This window comes from Cervus canadensis, chromosome 22 (genome assembly GCF_019320065.1).
Source record: "Cervus canadensis isolate Bull #8, Minnesota chromosome 22, ASM1932006v1, whole genome shotgun sequence".
Classification (NCBI taxonomy): Eukaryota; Metazoa; Chordata; class Mammalia; order Artiodactyla; family Cervidae; genus Cervus; species Cervus canadensis.
Window position 1 is genome coordinate 57,241,287 of NC_057407.1, and position 19,974 is coordinate 57,261,260.

At 39.5% G+C, this 19,974-nt stretch overlaps 1 protein-coding gene across 2 annotated transcripts in view; it reads left to right on the forward strand.

Annotated features, from left to right (window-relative positions):
- The window catches only part of NEK10 (NIMA related kinase 10), a 290,181-nt gene that overhangs the window by 185,684 nt on the left and 84,523 nt on the right, over window positions 1–19,974 (forward strand). For both annotated transcript variants that reach the window (XM_043443207.1, XM_043443206.1), the window contains 3 exons: window positions 12,626–12,809; window positions 12,901–12,987; window positions 14,643–14,697. In XM_043443207.1, the coding sequence (XP_043299142.1) occupies window positions 12,626–12,809; window positions 12,901–12,987; window positions 14,643–14,697 (326 nt within the window). The remainder of the gene's footprint in view (window positions 1–12,625; window positions 12,810–12,900; window positions 12,988–14,642; window positions 14,698–19,974) is intronic.

Here is a 19,974-nt window from a genome sequence, read left to right on the forward strand (position 1 = left end):
TATACTCCTAAGTATTTTATTCTTTTTGTTGCAATGGTGAATGGTATTGTTTCCTTAATTTCTCTTTCTGTTTTCTCATTGTTAGTGTATAGGAATGCAAGGGATTTCTGTGTGTTAATTTTATATCCTGCAACTTTACTATATTCATTGATTAGCTCTAGTAATTTTCTGGTAGAGTCTTTAGGGTTTTCTATGTAGAAGATCATGTCATCTGCAAACAGTGAGAGTTTCACTTCTTCTTTTCCTATCTGGATTCCTTTTACTTCTTTTTCTGCTCTGATTGCTGTGGCCAAAACTTCCAACACTATGTTGAATAGTAGTGGTGAGAGTGGGCACCCTTGTCTTGTTCCTGATTTCAGGGAAATGCTTTCAATTTTTCACCATTGAGGGTGATGCTTGCTGTGGGTTTGTCATATATAGCTTTTATTATGTTGAGGTATGTTCCTTCTATTCCTGCTTTTTGGAGAGTTTTAATCATAAATGAGTGTTGAATTTTGTCAAAGGCTTTCTCTGCATCTATTGAGATAATCATATGGTTTTTATCTTTCAATTTGTTAATGTGGTGTATTACATTGATTGATTTGTAGATATTAAAGAATCCTTGCATTCCTGGGATAAAGCCCACTTGGTCATGGTGTATGATTTTTTTTAATATGTTGTTGGATTCTGTTTGCTAGAATTTTGTTAAGGATTTTTGCATTCTTTATTATTTCTGAGAAATATTTCGCATACACTGTGTCTTCTTTATCCCTTCATCTGTTGATGAACATGTAGGTTGCTTCCATGTCTTGGCTATTGTAAATAGCACTTCTATGAACATAGGGGTGCGTGTGTCTTTTCAAATTAGAGTTTTCTTTGTATATATGCCCAGGAGTGGGATCATATGGCAACTCTCTTTATAAAAGTGTTTTGAGGAACTTCCTTACTATTTTTTAAGTATCTGCAGGAATTTACATTCCCACCAACAGTGTATGAGGATTCCCTTTTCTCCATACCCTCTCTAGCACTTATTATTTATGGACTTTTGAAGATGGCCATTCTGACTGGTGTGAAGTGATACCTCACTGTAGTTTTGATTTGCATTTTTCAAATAATAAGCAATATTGATCATCATTTCATGTGTCTTTTGGCCATCTGTATGTCTTTTTTGGAGAAATGTCAATTTAGGTCTGCCCATTTTTGATTGGGTTGTTTGTTTTTTGGTTATTGATCTATATGACCTATTTGTATATTTTGGAAATTATTTCCTTGTCTGTTATATCATTTGCAAATATTTTCTCTCAGTCTACAGGTTGTCCTTTTGTTTCTTTTGATGTAAAAGCTTATGTTTAATTAGGTCCCATTTGTATATTTTTGTTTTTATTTCCTTTGCTTTAAGAGACATATCCAAAAAATATTGGTACAATTTATGTCATAGTGTTCTGCTGTGTTATCTTCTAGGGGTTTTATGGTGTCATGTCTTATAATTAAGTCCTTAAGTCATTTTGAGTTTATTACTGTTTGCAGTTTGAGGGTGTGTTCTAAGTTCATTTATTTACTATTTATTACTATTTATGTAGCTATTCAGCTTTCCCAACACAACTTTCTTTTCTCTGTTTTATTTTCTTGCCTCCTTTGTTGAAGATTAATTGACCATAAGTATGTGGGTTTATTTCTGAGTTTGCTTTTGTTCCACTGATCTTTATGTCTTTACCATATTGTTTTGTTTGCTGTTAACTTTGTAGTATTTTCTGTAGGTTGGGAGGTTATGTCTCAAGCTTTCTTCTTTTTACCTCAGGATTACTTTGGCAATTATGGGTCTTATTGTGGTTCCATATAATTTTTATTTATTTATTTATATCAGTTGGAGAGAATTAGTTTACAATATTTTAGTGTTTTTTTGCCATACATTGATATGAATCAGCCATGGATTTACGTGTGTTCCCCATCCTGAACCCCCCTCCCACCTCTCTCCCCATCCCATCCCTCTGGGTCATCCTAGTGCACCAGCCCTGAGCACTTGTCTGATGCATCAAACCTGGACTGGCGATCTGTTTCACAGTTGATAATACACATGTTTCAATGCTATTCTCTCAGATCATCCCACCCTCGCCTTCTCCCACAGAGTCCAAAAGTCTGTTCTGTATATCTGTGTCTCTTTTTCTGTTTTGCATGTAAGGTTATCATTACCATCTTTCTAAATTCCATATATATCTGTTAGTATGCTGTATTGGTGTTTTTCTTTCTGGGTTACTTCACTCTGTATAATGGGCTCTAGTTTCATCCGCCTCATTAGAACTGATTTAAATGAATTCTTTTTAATGGCTGACTAATATTCCGTGGTGTATATGTACCACAGCGTTCTTATCCATTCATCTGCTGATGGGCATCTAGGTTGCTTCCATGTCCTGGCTAATATAAACAGTGCTGTGATGAACATTGGGGTACATGTGTCTCTTTCAGTTCTGGTTTCCTCAGTGTGTATGCCCAGAAGTGGGATTGCTGGGTCATATGGCAGTTTTTAAAGCAATCTCCACACTGTTCTTCATAGTGGCTGTACTAGTTTGCATTCCCACCAACAGTGTAAGAGGGTTCCCTTTTCTCCACACCCTCTCCAGCATTTATTGCTTGTAGACTTTTGGATAGCAGCCATCCTGACTGGCGTGTAATGGTACCTCATTGTGGTTTTGATTTGCATTTCTCTAATAATGAGTGATGTTGAGCATCTTTTCATGTGTTTGTTAGCCATCTGTATGTCTTCTTTGGAGAAATGTCTGTTTAGTTCTTTGGCCCATTTTTGATTGGGTCATTTATTTTTCTGGAATTGAGCTGCAGGAGTTGCTTGTATATTTTTGAGATTAATCCTTTGTCTGTTTCTTCATTTGCTATTATTTTCTCCAATCTGAGGGCTGTCTTTTCACCTTACTTATAGTTTCCTTTGTTGTGCAAAAGCTTTTAAGTTTCATTAGGTCCCATTTGTTTAGTTTTGCTTTTATTTCCAGTATTCTGGGAGGTGGGTCATAGAGGATCTTGCTGTGATTTATGTCAGAGAGTGTTTTGCCTATGTTCTCCTCTAGAAGTTTTATAGTTTCTGGTCTTACATTTAGATCTTTAATCCATTTTGAGTTTATTTTTGTGTATGGTGTTAGAAAGGGTTCTAGTTTCATTCTTTTCCCAGCACCACTTGTTAAAGAGGTTCTCTTTTCTCCATTGAATATTCTTCTTCCTTTGTCAAAGATAAGGTGTCCATAGGTTCGTGGATTTATCTCTGGGCTTTCTATTCTGTTCCATTGATCTATATTTCTGTCTTTGTGCCAGTACCATACTGTCTTGATGACTGTGGCTTTGTAGTAGAGCTTGAAGTCAGGCAGGTTGATTCCTCCAGTTCCATTCTTCTTTCTCAATACTTTGGCTATTTGAGGTTTTTTGTATTTCCATACAAGTTGTGATGTTATTTGTTCTAGTTCTGTGAAAAATACCGTTGGTAGCTTGATAGGGATTGCATTAAATCTATCGATTGCTTTGGGTAGTATAGCCATTTTGACAATATTGATTCTTCCAATCCATGAACATGGTATATTTCTCCATCTATTTGTGTCCTCTTTGATTTCTTTCATCAGTGTTTTATAGTTTTCTATATACAGGTCTTTTGTTTCTTTAGGTAGATATATTCCTAAGTATTTTATTCTTTTCATTGCAATGGTGAATGGCATTGTGTCCTTAATTTCTCTTTCTGTTTTCTCATTGCTAGTGTATAGGAATGCAAGGGATTTCTGTGTGTTAATTTTATGTCCTGCAACTTTACTATATTCATTGATTAGCTCTAGTAATTTTCTGGTAGAGTCTTCATGGTTTTCTCTGTAGAGGATCATGACATCTGCAAACAGTGAGAGTTTTACTTCTTCTTTTCCTAATCTGATTCCTTTTATTTCTTTTTCTACTCTGATTGCTATGGCCAACACTTCCAAAACTATGTTGAATAGTAGTGGTGAGAGTGGGCACCCTTGCCTTGTTCCTAACTTTAGTGGAAATGCTTTGAACATTTCACCATTGAGGATAATGTTTGCTGTGGGTTTGTTATATATAGCTTTTATTATGTTGATGTATGTTCCTTATATTCCTGCTTTCTGGAGAGTTTTAATCATAAATGGGTGTTGAATTTTGTCAAAGGCTTTCTCTGCATCTATTGAAATAATCATATGGTTTTTTTTTTTTAATTTTTTTATTAGTTGGAGGCTAATTACTTCACAACATTTCAGTGGGTTTTGTCATACATTGATATGAATCAGCCATAGATTTACACTTATTCCCCATCCCGATCCCCCCCTCCCATCTCCCTCTCCACCCGATTCCTCTGGGTCTTCCCAGTGCACCAGGCCGGAGCACTTGTCTCATGCATCCCACCTGGGCTGGTGATCTGTTTCACCATAGATAGTATACATGCTGTTCTTTTGAAACATCCCACCCTCACCTTCTCCCACAGAGTTCAAAAGTTTGTTCTGTATTTCTGTGTCTCTTTTTCTGTTTTGCATATAGGGTTATCGTTACCATCTTTCTAAATTCCATATATATATGTTAATATGCTGTATTGGTGTTTTTCTTTCTGACTTACTTCACTCTGTATAATAGGCTCCAGTTTCATCCACCTCATTAGAACTGATTCAAATGCATTCTTTTTAATGGCTGAGTAATATTCCATTGTGTATATGTACCACAGCATTCTTATCCATTCATCTGCTGATGGACATCTAGGTTGCTTCCATGTCCTGGCTATTGTGAACAGTGCTGTGATGAACATTGGGGTGCACGTGTCTCTTTCAATTCTGGTTTCCTTGGTGTGTATGCCCAGCAGTGGAATTCCTGGGTCATATGGCAGTTCTATTTCCAGTTTTTTAAGGAATCTCCACACTGTTCTCCATAGTGGATGTACTAGTTTGCATTCCCACCAACAGTGTAAGAGGGTTCCCTTTTCTCTACACCCTCTCCAGCATTTATTGCTTGTAGACTTTTGAATAGCAGCCATTCTGACCGGCATTAGATGGTACCTCATTGTGATTTTGATTTGCATTTCTCTGATAATGAATGATGTTTATCAAAGGTTTTTACTGCATCTATGGGGCTTAGTGGTAAAGAACCCGCTGCCAATGCAGGAGACACAAAAGATGTGGTTTTGATCACTGGGTCAGGAAAATCCCCTAGAGGAGGACATGGCAACCCACTCCAGTATTCTTGCCTGGGAAATCCTGTGGACAAAGGAGCCTGGCATGCTATAGTCCATAGCATCGCAAAGAGTTGGATGTGACTAAACAACTTAACATGCATGCACATTGAAATGATCATGTTTTTTTCAATTTTCTTTGGTTGATATGGTGTATCACATTGATTGATTTGCATATGTGGAACCATCTTTGAGACCCTGAGATGAATCCAGCTTGATCATGGTGTATGAAAAGGGATTTCTATGTGTTATATTTGCTTTGCTAATATTTTGTTGAGGATTTTTGCATTTATATTAATCAAAGATATTGGCCTGTAATTTTCTTTTTTTGGCAGTGTCTGTTTTTAGTATCAGTGTTAAGGTGACTTCATAGAGTAACCTTTTGAGTGTTCCCTTCTTTTCAAACTTTAAAAAATTTTTAATTAATTTATTTCCTTTTGGCAGCACTGAGTCTTTGTTGCAGTGCATAGGCTCTTTGTTGCTGCACAGGGGTCTTCTGTAGGTGTAGCAAGCAGGGTTTACTTTCTAGTTGCAGTGCGTGGGTATCTCATTGTGGCAGCTTCTCTTGTTGCAGAGCATGGGCTCTAGGTGCAAGGGCTTTAGTAGCTGTGGCACATGGGCTCAGTTGCCTTGCAGTATGTGGGATCCTAGTTCCCACACCAAGAATCAGACCCAGGTCCCCTGCATTGGCAGGTGGACTCTCAACCTCTGGACCACCAGAGAAGTCCCCTTTTTTTCAGTCTTTTGGAAAAGTTTGAGAATTGGTATATATTCTTTTTTGTATATTTATAGAATTCCCTGGTGAAGTGATCTGGTCCAGGACTTTTGTTTGCAGGGAGTTTCTTATTACAGATTCTATTTCACTTACAGTGATTGGGCTGTTCAATCCATTTCTTCCTGATTCAGTTTTGACAGGCTGTATGTTCCTAGAAACTTATCCATTTCTTCTGGATTGTCCAATTTGTTGGCATATAATTGTTCATAACATTGTTTCTTTCTAATTTTTTGTCTTGTATTTCTGTGGAATTGCTTGTTATTTCTTTACTTTCATTTCTTTTTTTTTTTTTTGAGGGGAGTGGTGCACTGTCTTTTCTTCTTGGTGAATTCTTCACTTTGATAATGTGGTGTTTCACAGTGATTAATTTGTGGATATTGAACCATTTCTGCATCCTGGATATGAATCCCGCTTGATGAAGATATATGATACTTTTAATGCATTGTCGAATATGATTTGCTAATATTTGGTTGAGGATTTTAGCATTTATGTTTATCAGTGACATTGGTAAGTAGTCTTTTTAATTATATCTTTGTCTGGCTTTGGTATGAGTGTGATACTTGCCTTATAGAATATTTAGAAGCATTTATTCCTCTGTAATTTTTTGGAATAGTTTGTGAAAGATAGGTGTTAACTTTTTAAAAAAGGTTTTGTGGCATTCACCTGTGAAGCATCTGGACCTGGACATTTTACTTGTTGGGTTTTTTATTACTATTTTAAGTTCATTACTGGTAATTGATCTATTAATATTTCTGATTTTTCCTGATTCAGTCTTCGGAGTTTCTGCATTCCTTGGAATTTGGCCATTTTTTCTTCATTGTCTATTATATTGGCTTATAGTTGTTTATAGAAATCTCTTATGATTGCATTTCTGTGGTGTTTGTAACCTTTCCTTTTTCATTTCTGACTTTACTGATTTTAGCACTCTGTCTGTTTTTTCATGGTGAATCTTGTTCAATGTTTATCAATTTTATCTTTTCAAAAAATAGTTGTTAGTTTCACTGACTTTTTAAATTGTTTTGTCTTTTTTGGTCTCTATTTCATTTATTTCTGCTTTGATCTTTATGTTTTCTTTCATGGAATTTTACTCAGCCGTCAAAAAGAATTCATTTGAACCAGTCCTTCTACTAACTTTTTTCTTCATTTTTCTTTTTCAAATTTGTCTAGGTGTAGGGTTAAGTTTGTTGGTTTTTTCTTTTTCTTTTGAGATTTTATTTTTGTTTCCTAAGTTAGGCTTCAGTTTAGTTGCTCAGTCATGTCTGACTCTTTGCGACCCCATGGACTGCAGCACTCTAGGCTTCCTTGTCCATCACAAACTCCAGGAGCTTACTCAAACTCATGTCCATGGAGTCAGTGATGCCATCCAACCATCTCATCCTCTGTCATCCCCTTCTCCTCCTGCCTTCAATCTTTCCAAGCATCAGGGTCTTTTCCAATGAGTCAGTTATTCGCATCAGTATTGGAGTTTCAGCTTCAGCATCAGTCCTTCTGATTTGAATATTCAGGACTGATTTTCTTTAGGATGTACTGGTTGGATCTCCTTGCAGTCCAAGGGACTCTCAAGAGTCTTCTCCAACACCACAGTTCAAAAGCATCAATTCTTTGGTGTTCAGTTTTCTTTATAGTCCAACTCTCACATCCATACATGACTACTGGAAAAACTATAGCTTTGACTAGATGGACCTTTGTCAGCAAAGTAATGTCTCTGCTTTTTAATATGCTGTCTAGGTTGATCATAGCTTTCCTTCCAAGAAGCAAGTGTCTTTTAATTTCATGGCTGGTCACCATCTGGTAGGCTTGTATTACTATAAACTTCAACCTTCAGAGACTTTTCTTGTATCCCATAGATTTTGAATTGTGTTTCATTTTCATTTGTCTACAAATATTTTTTTATTTCCTACTTGATTTTTTCAGTAATCCATTGGTTGTTTAGTAACATACTGTTTAGCCTTTATTTATTTGTGTTCTTGGACTGCAAGGAGATCCAGCCAGTCCATCCTAAAGGAGATCAGTCCTGGGTGTTCATTGGAAGGACTGATGCTGAAGCTGAAACTTCAATACTTTGGCCACCTGATGCGAAGAACTGACTCATTGGAAAAGACCCTGATGCTGGGAGGGATTGTGGACAGGAGGAGAAGGGGATGCCAGAAGATGAGATGGCTGGATGGCATCACCAACTCGATGGACATGAGTTTGAGTAAACTCCGGGAGTTTGTGATGGACAGGGAGGTGTGGCGTGCTGTGATTCATGGGGTCACAAAGAGTCGGACACGACTAAGCGACTGAACTGAACTGAACTGAACTGATTTGTGTTCTTACAGTTTTTTTCCTTGTAGTTGATTCTAATCTCATAGTTTTATTGTCAGAAGATAGCCTTGCTATGATTTCATATTTTTAAAATTCACTCAGACATATTTTGTGCCCTAATATGTGATCCATCCAGGAGAATGTTCTTTGTACACTTGAAAGGAAAGTGTAATTTTCTGCTTTTGGGTATAGTGTTTTGTGTATATCTATTAAGTCTGTATGGTCTATTGTGTCATTTAAGGCCAATGTTTTCTTATTGGCTTTCTGTCTGGATGATCTCTCCATTGATGTAAGTACAGTGTTAAAATCACCTGCTATTGTTTTACTACCAGTTTCTCTAGTTATGTTGTTAATATTTGCTTTGTGTATTTAGGTGTTTATGTTGGCTACATACATATTTCCAGTAGTTATATATTCTTATTGACCTCAAAATCCATCTTTGTCTCTTTACAGTCTTTGTTTTAAATTCTATTTTGTCTAATAAAAGTATTGCTATTCCAACTTTATTTTCACTTTCATTTTTTTCATGGAATGACTTTTCCATCCCCTCACTTTGTCTTTGTGTACCTTTAGATTTGAAGTGAGTGTCCCATAGGCAGCACAGTTAGTGTATTTTAGACAGCATAGTGAGTGTCTTGTAAGCAGTGTATGTGTAGATTTTGCCTTTTTATCCATTCAGTCACTCTGTGTCTTCTGATTTGAGCATTTAGTCTGTGTACATTTAAAGTAATTATTGATGGATCTGTTCAGTTCAGTCGCTCAGATGTGTCCAACTCTTTGTGACCCCATGGACTGCAACACGCCAGGTCTCCCTGTTCATCACCAACTCCTGGAGTTTACTCAAACTCATGTCCATTGAGTCCGTGATGCCATCCAACTATCTCATCCTCTGTCGTCCCCTTCTCCTGCCTTCAATCTTTCCCAGCATCAGGGTCTTTTCAAATGAGCCAGTTCTTTGTATCAGGTGGCCAAAGTATTGGAGTTTCAGCTTCAACATCAGTCCTTCCAATGAATATTCAGGACTGATTTCCTTTAGGATGGACTGGTTGGATCTCCTTGCAGTCCAAGGGACTCTCAAGAGTCTTCTCCAACACCACAGTTCAAAAGCATCAATTCTTCTATGCTCATCTTTCTTTATAGTCCAACTCTCACATCCATACATGCCTACTGGAAAAACCATAGCATTGAATAGACAGACCTTTGTTGGCAAAGTAATGTCTCTGCTTTTTAATATGCTATCTAGGTTGGTCATAACTTTTCTTCCAAAGAGTAAGCATCTTTTAATTTCATGCCTGCAGTCACCATCTGCAGTGATTTTGGAGCCCAAGAAAATAAAGTTTGTCATTGTTTCCACTGATTCACCATCTATATCCCATGGAGTGATGGGACCAGATGCCATGATCTTAGTTTTCTGAATGTTGAGCTTTAAGCCAACTTTTTCACTCTCCTCTTTCACTTTCATCAAGAGGCTCTTTAGTTCTTAATCATCCTACTTTAGTTCTTAATCATCCTACTATCTTTGTACATGGTTAGTTTACTACCTTTACTGTTTATTTGTCTTTACCAGTGACTCTTTTCCTTTTTAAATTTTGGCCTTTTTTCTTTTACTTGGAGAGGTTCCTTTAACATTCCTTGTAAAGCTGCTTTGGTGGTGCTGAACTCTGAGCTTTTGCTTGCCTCTAAAACTCTTTATGTCCAGAAAATCTGAATGAGAATTTTGCCAGGTAGAATATTCTTGGTTCTAAGTTTTCCCTTTCATCACTTTAAGTATATAATGCCACTCCCTTCTGGCCTGCAGTTTCTGCTAAAAGGCCAGCTGATGGCCTTATGAGAGTTCCCTTGTATGTAACTTCTTGTTTTTTCTTTTTCTTGCTTTTAATATTCTTTCTTTATCTTTAATTTTTGCCATTTTAATTACAGTGTGTCTTGTTGTGGTCCTCTTTGGGTCAGTCCTCTCTGGGACTCTCTGTGCTTTCTGAACCTGAATACCTATTTCCTTTCCCAGGCTCGGGGATTTTTTCAAATATGTTCTCTGCTTCTTTCTCTCTCTTCTTCCGGGACCCCTGTACTCTATAATGTGAATATTAATGTGTTTGATGTTATGTCAAATGCCTCTGAAACTATCCTCACTCTTTCTTTTTTCTCTCCTGCTTCACTATTTCCACTACTCTGTCTTCCAGCTCACTGATCTGTTCCTCTGTACCATCCAATCTACCATTGATTCCTTTTGGTGTTTTGTTTTTTTTTTTGTCCATTATTGTATTCTTCATCTCTGTTTTGTTCTTCTTTATATTTTCCAGCTCTGCTAAAAATTCTGACTTCTCTGTTTGTCCAATGTTTTCTGGACTTCTTTGACCATCTTCACCATCAAACATTACCTGAACTCTATTGGGTATATTACTTCTCTCAACTTCATTTAATTCTTCTTTTGGGGTTTTATCTTATTTCTTCACTGGGAGCATGTTCCTCTGTTACCTCATTTTGTCTAATTTTCTGTTTTTGTTTCTATGTATTTAGTAGGTTTGTTATGTTTCCTGACTTTGGAGAAATGGCCTTTTGTGGGAAACATCCTATGTGTTCCAGCATCATGCTCCCCTCTATCAACAGAGCTATGTGCTCTAGAGTTTTCCCCTATGTGAGCTGTATGAGTCCTTCTTTGTGCAGACTATGTGAGTGATCTTGTAGGTTTGGCTGGTTCGTGGTCTAGTTGGTTGACATATGCAGATGTTGTCAGCTACTGGTTGTTGGAGCCAGATCATGGTGTAGCTAACTGTTGAGCCCTAGAGGTGCCTTGGCTAGTGATGGCCCGCTGATGGTGGAGCTGTGTTCTGGGCTGGGGGGTTGTGGGGCCAGCATCCGCATATCTAGTGTTGGTCTGCTATTGGTTAAGCCTGATTTCTGGTGCACCTGCCTGTGGGTTCTGAAGTTTCCCAAAGTTGTTGCTGGCCTACTGTGAGTGGGGCTGGATTCCAGGGTAGCTGACTGAAGTGCTCAAATTTCTCAGAATTGGTTTTGGTCTACTGATGGATGGGGTGCAGGCCCAGAAGGTCTTAGGGCTGATGTAGGCCTGCTGATCGATTGGCTGAGCCCTGACAAGGCAGGCTATAGGGTTACAGTGGTTGTGATGGTGGTGTGTACCCACTATTGGTGGGACCAAATCATAGGGTCACTGACTGGAGGCCCTGAGGGCCCCTGGTCCAGTGCTTGCACACTGGTGTATGGGGCTGGTTCCTGGGCTCGCTGGTGGCCAGGGCCTTATCCAGTGGCAGCTGTGGGCTCAGGGGGTCTTATGGCAGCCAAACTTCTAGTGAGTAGAGCTGTGTCCTCTCTTGCTTATCTGATTGACCTGAGGCTGCCCGGTACTGGTGCCTACAAGCTGATGGGCACTGGGGTGGGACTGGTTTCTGGTGGATGGTAAGCTGGAGAGAGGATTCCACAATGGTACTTGCAGCAGTAGATTGAGTTCCCCAAGATGGCTGCCGCTGGTGTCTATGTCTCCAGGGGAGTTCTACTTGAGCCTCCTCCTCCTCTAGAAGACTTTCCAAGATCAACAGATAGGCCTGACCCAGGTAACTTTCAAGTTATTGTTTCTGCCCTGAGTCCTGAAATGTGTGAAATTTTGTGTTTGTCCTATGATAGTGGAATCTCTGTGTCCTAAAGCCTTCTGATTCTCCTGAAAGTGAGTGCAGCTGGCCTTGAAAAGCAAATGTTCTGGGGGCTCATTTTCCTGGTGTATGATGCCTGGGCTGGGGAGCCTGGTTTAGAGCACAAATCCGTCGCTCTTTGGTGAAAGTCTCTACAATTATAATTATTTTTCTGCTTGTGGGTCACCCACACAGGGGTATGGTCTTGACTTACTGTGCCTCCACCTATCCTGTCTCATTGTGGTTTCTTCTTTATATCTTTAGCTGTAGAATGTATTTTCTATTAAATTTCAATTTTTCTCATCAGTAGTTGCTCTGTAAGTACTTGCCATTTTGGTGTGCCCATGGGAGCATGTTAGCTCAAGGTCTTTCTAATCCTCCATCTTGGCCTCTTATTTCCGTAATTATTCTACATAATTTACTACTTAGTGCTACATTTTCTTTCACCAGATTACACAGGCCTTTGCTCCTGAGTATTTTGCTGCTTCTATTCTTTGTTTTCCAATGGTAGCAAACCCACTTTGTTTTGTAGTTATGGACTGAATGAATTCTATAACATTTATATAGGTAGAACTACTGATGCCACTTCAGCACAAACATTTATAATGATATTCTAGTCATTTTAATATATGTTCTAATGAACTTTAAGTCCTGCAGAAGGAGGGAAAGAAGTGGGTATTACAAACTGACTTCCTCTTTCAGGAAACCTTTGAGAAGGCAAGCTTGAGTAGCAGTAGCAGTGGAGCAGGAAGCCTGAAAAGTGAACTTTCAGAAATCACAGACCTCCCTCCTGAAGGCTTCCAGGCACCATGTGGTAAGGACGAAGACCGGGCCTGTGATGGACTCTTATCAGATGATAACTTCAATTTGGAAAATATTGAGAAAGGTATTTCTAGTGAAAAGATTACAACATGAATACACTCTTGATTCCTTTGTGTTTCAAGGTTCATTTGCTTTTTATTTTTATTAATGTGCAGATATATATTCAGAGCTTGATGATGAATTGGACATTTCGGATAACTTTAGCAGCTCCAGCTCAAGCCCTTTGAAGGAATCGACATTCAGTAAGCTTTCTTGCCAACTTGTGGATGCTGGCAGGTAGAGGTCAGGAAATTGTACTTGGGAGTCAAGCAGATTTCATCGCCTACATAAATGAATGGTTTGTTTCCCAGGTGCAGTGCTAATTAGGACAGGTGTGTCTGTCACTCTGACAGAGCCCAAAGTCCACCTGGCACTGTGGCTTTCCATTGCCTCCTGTCAAACGAACTGTTTAATTATTTCTTCCAGCAAATACAGATTCTAACTGGGGAGTGGAGATAACTTATTTGGAAACATACTAACTAACCACAGGACTAGTGGAAGTGACCTTTTTGAGTCTGTTGATCAGAGGTTAGAAACCTGGAGAAGAAATTAGTCTTGCTGTATACTAAGTTTTGTATAATTTTACTTACATTAATATAAAGGGATATATTTTCCTTAAAACACTAAAGTTAAATATTATAATTATTTAGAATTATGAAAAACACCATGCAGATTCAGTAAATATGTTAATCTTTACTCTTAATTTGAAACAGTAAAAAAAAAATAGACTGGGGCATGGGAAAGTAAAGATATATTTAGGTACAATTTAAAGAATCTTCTCTATAGAAACACAGGATTCAATTCACTAAACAAATCTGAAATTGAAATAAAATGCCAATTAGAATAGAAAATTGACAGAAAAGAATAACTCTTATTTTAATTTATTTTTTATTGAAGGATGATTGCTTTATAGAATTTTGCTGTGTTCTGTCAAACCTCAACATGAACCAGCCATTGGTATACACATAAGGCCTCCCTTTTGAACCTCCCTCCCATCTCCTGCCCCATCCCCCACCTCTAGGTTGACACAGAGCCCCTGTTTGAGTTTCCTGACTCTTTTAAAAGAGTAAGTTGATGGAATATTAAATAGGATAGATAGAAATACTCTGAAATAAAGTGTAAATAATCCCTTCTCAATGACTATACTATGAAAATTTTGTAAAAGAAAGTTTAAAATAGTATCTCTAAGGATCAGAGTAGGACTCTAAGGATTTTGCTTCATACTTTGTCTCTTTTCAAAATTAAATGGTCCATCAAAGTGGATTATAGATGTTGCACATTTTCTGGGGCAATGTCAAATTCCAACACTCTGTTCTGTTTTCCATATAAATTCCTGCCCTGCATGCTAAATAAAATGTCTTGATTTGTGATTGAGAAAACATGAATATTATGTAGCAAAGATATTTGTGCATTTAAACATATGTAGCAGATTCTGGAAGCAGTTAATTACTAACTGAGGTGAATTTTGAGGTGATGGGATATTGTGTATCCACAGTAAGGAGGATGGGGAGGGTCAGTGGGAAGAAGGAAAAGCTGGACCCTTACACTTGCATGTGGTTACTTCTAGCTCTCTTGGCAAGGGATTTAGGATGATGATGATACAGATGTTTTATGTACTTTGTTAGCAATTAATAATGGAGTTTCTTTGCTTAGCACTTTTTCTTTGAGAAAGGACCCTTAAACAAACCTGTTAATAAATAGTAATTTGCAACGTTATATTTTAGCTGATAGTATGATAAATGAAGACAGCCTTTATAGTAGGTACAATTGGTTAGGTATTTTTAAACAGGCAAATGAGTGAATAAATAAATTATTTGCAGCAAGAAAATGTGAAGTTATTTTTATTTTCTTGTTTCAGGCACTTTAAAAAGAAGTTTTAGTGCTTCAGGAGGAGAAAGACAATCCCAAACGAGGTATGTAGACATTGAGTTCCTAGAAACGTTTTTAGGCTCTGCAGAGCTGTTTTGTGGCTAAATTGACACCCGATAGCAGAAGTTACCATGGGCATGTGGTACCAGAAACTGTGGGAGCCCACTCTCCCAGAAGTGTTTGCATTTCACCAAGGACCGTGCTGGGAAGACCATTAAGCTTGGGCATGGATTTTAGTCTGGCTTTGCAATCCTCAGCCACTCAGTTAGTCTCCCTGAGCTCAAGGGTGGCCCAGGGTTGTAGGGCTTCATGAGATTATCTGGGGCTGTGGCTCCCTATCCCTTATTTTTCTACATCCCTGGGGTATAGATGCCTATGGCAGATGTAGCAGGTATAGACCATGTCACACCCAAGTCTCAGCCAGCAGGAGGGGGATGGGATGCAGAGACACATCCTTCCTTTTATGGATGTGACCCAGATGTTATGTTCTTCCCTTCTGCTCACTGATCATTGAGCAGAGGAGAATCTAGCTACAGGGGAGAATGAGCATGTTTGGGGCATTCCATTTTTAAAAAAGAAATCATTATTTTGTAATGACTAGCACTTTCTGCAATATTTGTCTCTTGGGCTAGGAACTGAAACAAAACTCTTTGATCTGGCTTTTTGCAAGTTCCTGGTAGCCTTCATGAGAACAGTTCAGTGATCTTGGGTGAGGCTGGTGGGAGCACAAGCCTGACTGTGGTGGTTTCAGAGGTTACAGAAGCAGAGACAGAGAGAAACCGAAGAAAGTGTTGAGCTGACAGTGAGTTGGTGGGAATGTTTGATGGGAAAGGGCCTTCTAGAATCAGGATGGCTGAAGGGTGAGTGGACTGAGGAGAAGCAGCTGATGGAGAGGGGAAATTGTAGCTGGTTCCCAGTCTCAGAGTGGCATGGACCTGAGAACAGCCCTGGAAAAGAGGAAAGGGCAGCTTTTGGGTGTGTCTGAAGAAAAAGAGGCAAAGATAAATTTAAGCTGAAGGGGCAGAGAAGAGTAGTTTGGTACTTGGTAGTTTCTGCTTATTAGATGATGTTCCAGCTTACTGCGGAGGATCTTTTAGTCAAAAGAGTGTGATCGGCTGGGGAGAACTGGCATCGAGAGGGCAGGGAGCTGAGCAGGGACAGGCAGGGGCCGTCGACAGTGCTGGGTCTAGAAGTGCCGGCCAGGTCATGTGTGAGAGGCTGTGCTTTACCAGGCGGGCTTTGTGGGCACAGGAAATAAAAGACGACTTGGGCTGACTTATGTTCTTTAGAAGGCTTTCAAGGACTCACATAATTATGGAACGCACAGAATCAAACTATGAAGGGATAGAAGCCAGGTCAGGCCCTGAGGTCTGTGGAGGAAGCACTCCTGGAAGATTTGCCAAGGCTCTACTGCAGGCCTGAATGAGCCTCCAGCTTGTTTGCTCTGTCTGCATGTCAACTCTCTAAGGATCCAGTGTCCTGCAGGGGAGTCGGCTTGGCCTGATTCCCTGCTGTGGGAGGGGCTGAGCCCCTTCACTGGCAGCCCCTGCAGGTCCCTCATGGGCCACACTGTTTAGTCAAAGATACATCACTGATAAGTTTATCTTTTCCAAGAGAGGGTCAAGAAGGTTAGGGTAAAGTCTATTTATTTCCTAAGTCTTTTCTGGTGTTGCTAGTAACATGGTTCCATCACTTCATGGCAAATTGATGGGGAAACAATGGAAACAGTGACAGACTTTATCTTCTTGGGCTCCAAAATCACTGCAGATGGTGACCACAGCCATGAAATTAAAAGACACTTGCTTCTTGGAAGAAAAGTTATGACCAACCTAGACAGCATATTAAAAAGCCGAGATACTACTTTGCCAAGAAAGGTCCATCTAGTCAAAGCTACATTTTTCTCAGTAGTCATGTATGGATGTGAGATTTGGACCGTAAAGAAAGCTGAGAGCTGAAGAATTGATGCTTTTGAGCTGTGGTATTGGAGAAGACTCTTGAGAGTCCCTTGGACTGCAAGGAGATCCAACCAGTCCATCCTAAAGGAAATCAGTCCTGAATATTCATTGGAAAGATCGATGCTGAAATTGAAACTGAAGCTCCGATACTTTGGCCACCTGATGTGAAGAACTGACTCATTGGAAAAGACCCTGATGCTGGGCAAGATTGAAGGCAGGAGGATAAGGGGAAGACAGAGGATGAGATGGTTGGATGGCGTTACCAACTTGATGGACATGAAATTGAGCAATCTCCAGGAGTTGGTGATGGACAGGGATGGCTTCAGTCCACAGGATCACAAAGAGTCAGACACAACTGAGTGACTGAACTGAACTGATGCCATAAAGTACACCATCAAAAGTCTTTTTCTTTTTTATTGGACACTACTCAGTGATACAGAGTTGCATAAATATATAGAAAAGATGCAAAACCAGTATGCAAAACAAGATGCAAAAAAGTTGTTGGGTCCACAAACATGAACAATGGACAGAAGATTAGGCAGAGTCTGAGGGACCCACCTGATGCGAAGAGCTGACTCATTTGAAAAGACCCTGATGTTGGGAAAGATTGAAGGCAGGAGGAGAAGGGGACGACAGAGGATGAGATGGTTGGATGGCATCACTGACTCAATGGAGATGAGTTTGGATAAACTCCGGGAGTTGGTGATGGACAGGGAGGCCTGGGGTGCTGCGGTTCATGGGGTCGCAAAGAGTCGGACATGACTGAGCAATTGAAGTGAACTGAACTGAACCAGTCCACAAATACTTGTCAGTTAATAGATGAATGACTGTAATCTTAGCACAAATTCTGTATCTCTGTCTATAATTGGACTAAAACCTCACCTCCTGGCTTGAACCTACAGCCTTTGCCATAGTCAACAGCTTAAACCCTTTTTAAAGATCCTGTTGTTTAGGCATAAGATTTTTCCACGTTGCCAAGGCAACAGAATACAGTTGGCAGGCTAGTTTCAGACATTGAATGTTTGCAGTATCAGAGATACCTGTGGTTCACAGCCTCTTTGATGAATCAATGTATGCATAATTGTTTTCAAGGATGTGTGCCTGATTCTAGTCTTTGTGTATAGAGATGATTGGAAATGTTTGTGACCATCCAGTATCATACATGTGACTGGAAAGAACTTGTGTGATCTCGGGACCTAGGAATCTTGCCTCCCTATAGCAAAAGTTGATTATTTTGATTTAAAGCTATAGAGAATAGAGACTCCCACTACTTTTTCATAATCCAGTTTCTAATAATCCAGATCTAGTTTCCCTTAAATTGATTGCACACGTTTGATCACTGCTTGCTGCTGCTAACCTGGCCTAGAAGCTGATGTCACAATCAAGCAGTCTTAGAAAAACTATTTGCTGTCAGTTGTTTTTGTTGCTCAGTTGCTCAGCTGCGTCCCACTCTTTGCGATCACATGGTCTGCAGCACTCCAGGCTTTCCTGTCCTTCACTATCTCCCAGAGTTTGCTTAAACTCATGTCCATTGAGTTGATGATGCCATCCAACCATCTCATCCTCTGTCACCACTTTCTCTCCTGCCCTCAAGTTTTCCCAGCATCAGGGTGTTTTCCAGTGAGTCACCTCTTTGCATCAGGTGGCCAAAGGACTGGAGCTTCAACTTCAGCATCAATCCTTCCAGTGAATATTGAATTCCTTTAGGATTGACAAGTTTGATCTCCTTGCTGTCCAAGGGACTCTCAAGAGTCTTCTCCAGAACCACAATTCAAAAGTATCAATTCTTAGCATTCTTTATGGTGCAACTCACATTCATACATGACTACTGGAAAAACCATAGCTTTGACTATCCAGACCTTTACTGGCAAAGTGATATGTCAGCTTTTTCATAGTCTATCTAGGTTTGTCATGGCTTTTCTTCTAAGGAGTAAGCATATTAATCTCATGGCTACAGTCACCATCTGCAGTGATTTTTGAGCCCAAGAAAATAAAGTCTGTCACTGTTTCCATTGTTTCCCCATCTATTTGCTGTGAAGTGATGGGACTGGATGCCATGATCTTCGTTTTTTGAATGTTGAGCTTTAAGCCAGCTCTTTCACTTTCCTCTTTCACCTTCTGCCACTGGAGTGGTGTCATCTGCATATTTGAGGTTATTGATATTTCTCCCAGCAATGTTGATTACAGCTGTGACTCATGCAGCCTGGCATTTGGCATGATATACTCTTTATTTAGGGCCTCCCAGGTGGCTCAGTGGGTAAAGAATCTGCCTGCAATGAAGGAGACACAGGCAGAAGTGAGTTTGATACCTGGGGTCGGGAAGATCCACTGGAGGAAGGCTTGGAAACCCACTCCAATATTCCTGCCTGCAGACTCCCATGGACAGAGGAGCCTGGTGAGCTGCAGTCCACAGGGTAGCAAAGAGTTGAACACAACGGAACTGACTGAACATGCACACTCGCACACACTCTGTATATAAATTAAGTAAGCAGGATGACAATATATAGCCAGCCTTCACAGGCTCCTTTCTCAGCTTGGAACCAGTCCATTTCCCCATGTCCACTGCCCACTGTTGCTTCCTGACCTGCATACAGGTTTCTCAGGAGGCAGGTAAGGTGGTCTGGTGTTCACATCTCTTTAAGAATTTTCCACAGTTTGCTGTGATTCACACAGTCAAAGGCTTTAGCATAGTCAGTGAAACAGAAGTAGATTTTTTTTCTGGAATTCTCTTGCTTTTTATGTGTTCCAACAAATGTTGGCAATTTGTTCTCAGTAAAATCATTCTATCCTTTTCTATGACAATTCTAAAATTTCCTGGCTTATTGCTTGTTAGTTCCTAGCTACAATTGGAGTACAAGTGGAGAGCCACAGTAGCACCATGCCGCCGTCCTGCAGTGATACCAACTCCATTAACATTACAGGTGAACAAAAAGCCCTTAATGAGCAGGAGAAAGCATCCATACATAATGTCACTTATTCACACAGGGTATGTTTATGATGTCAAAGCCTGAAAGATACTTTCAAGATGTAAAATGCTAGTGAGCTTAGATGGTGAGGTTGCATCATCTTAATGTTGTAAGCCAGGCTTCTCGTTTCATCATAAGGTCAAATATTTCTTCTATCAGCATTAAATTGTATTGACTACTTTTCATAGTTGAATTAAATGATGTGATGCACTTGCAATGCATGTGAAAATATTCCTCAGTTCAGAGATACATTTAAAAGAATTTGATGAGGTATAGAATTCTGGACCCTATCTTCATGACCAGCATGCCTCTGACAAAATAATCACCTAAATAATTTGCCTCACACTTGCATTTATCAGTGAAAACTTGATTTAAAAAATTACAAAGCTAATACCTCCAG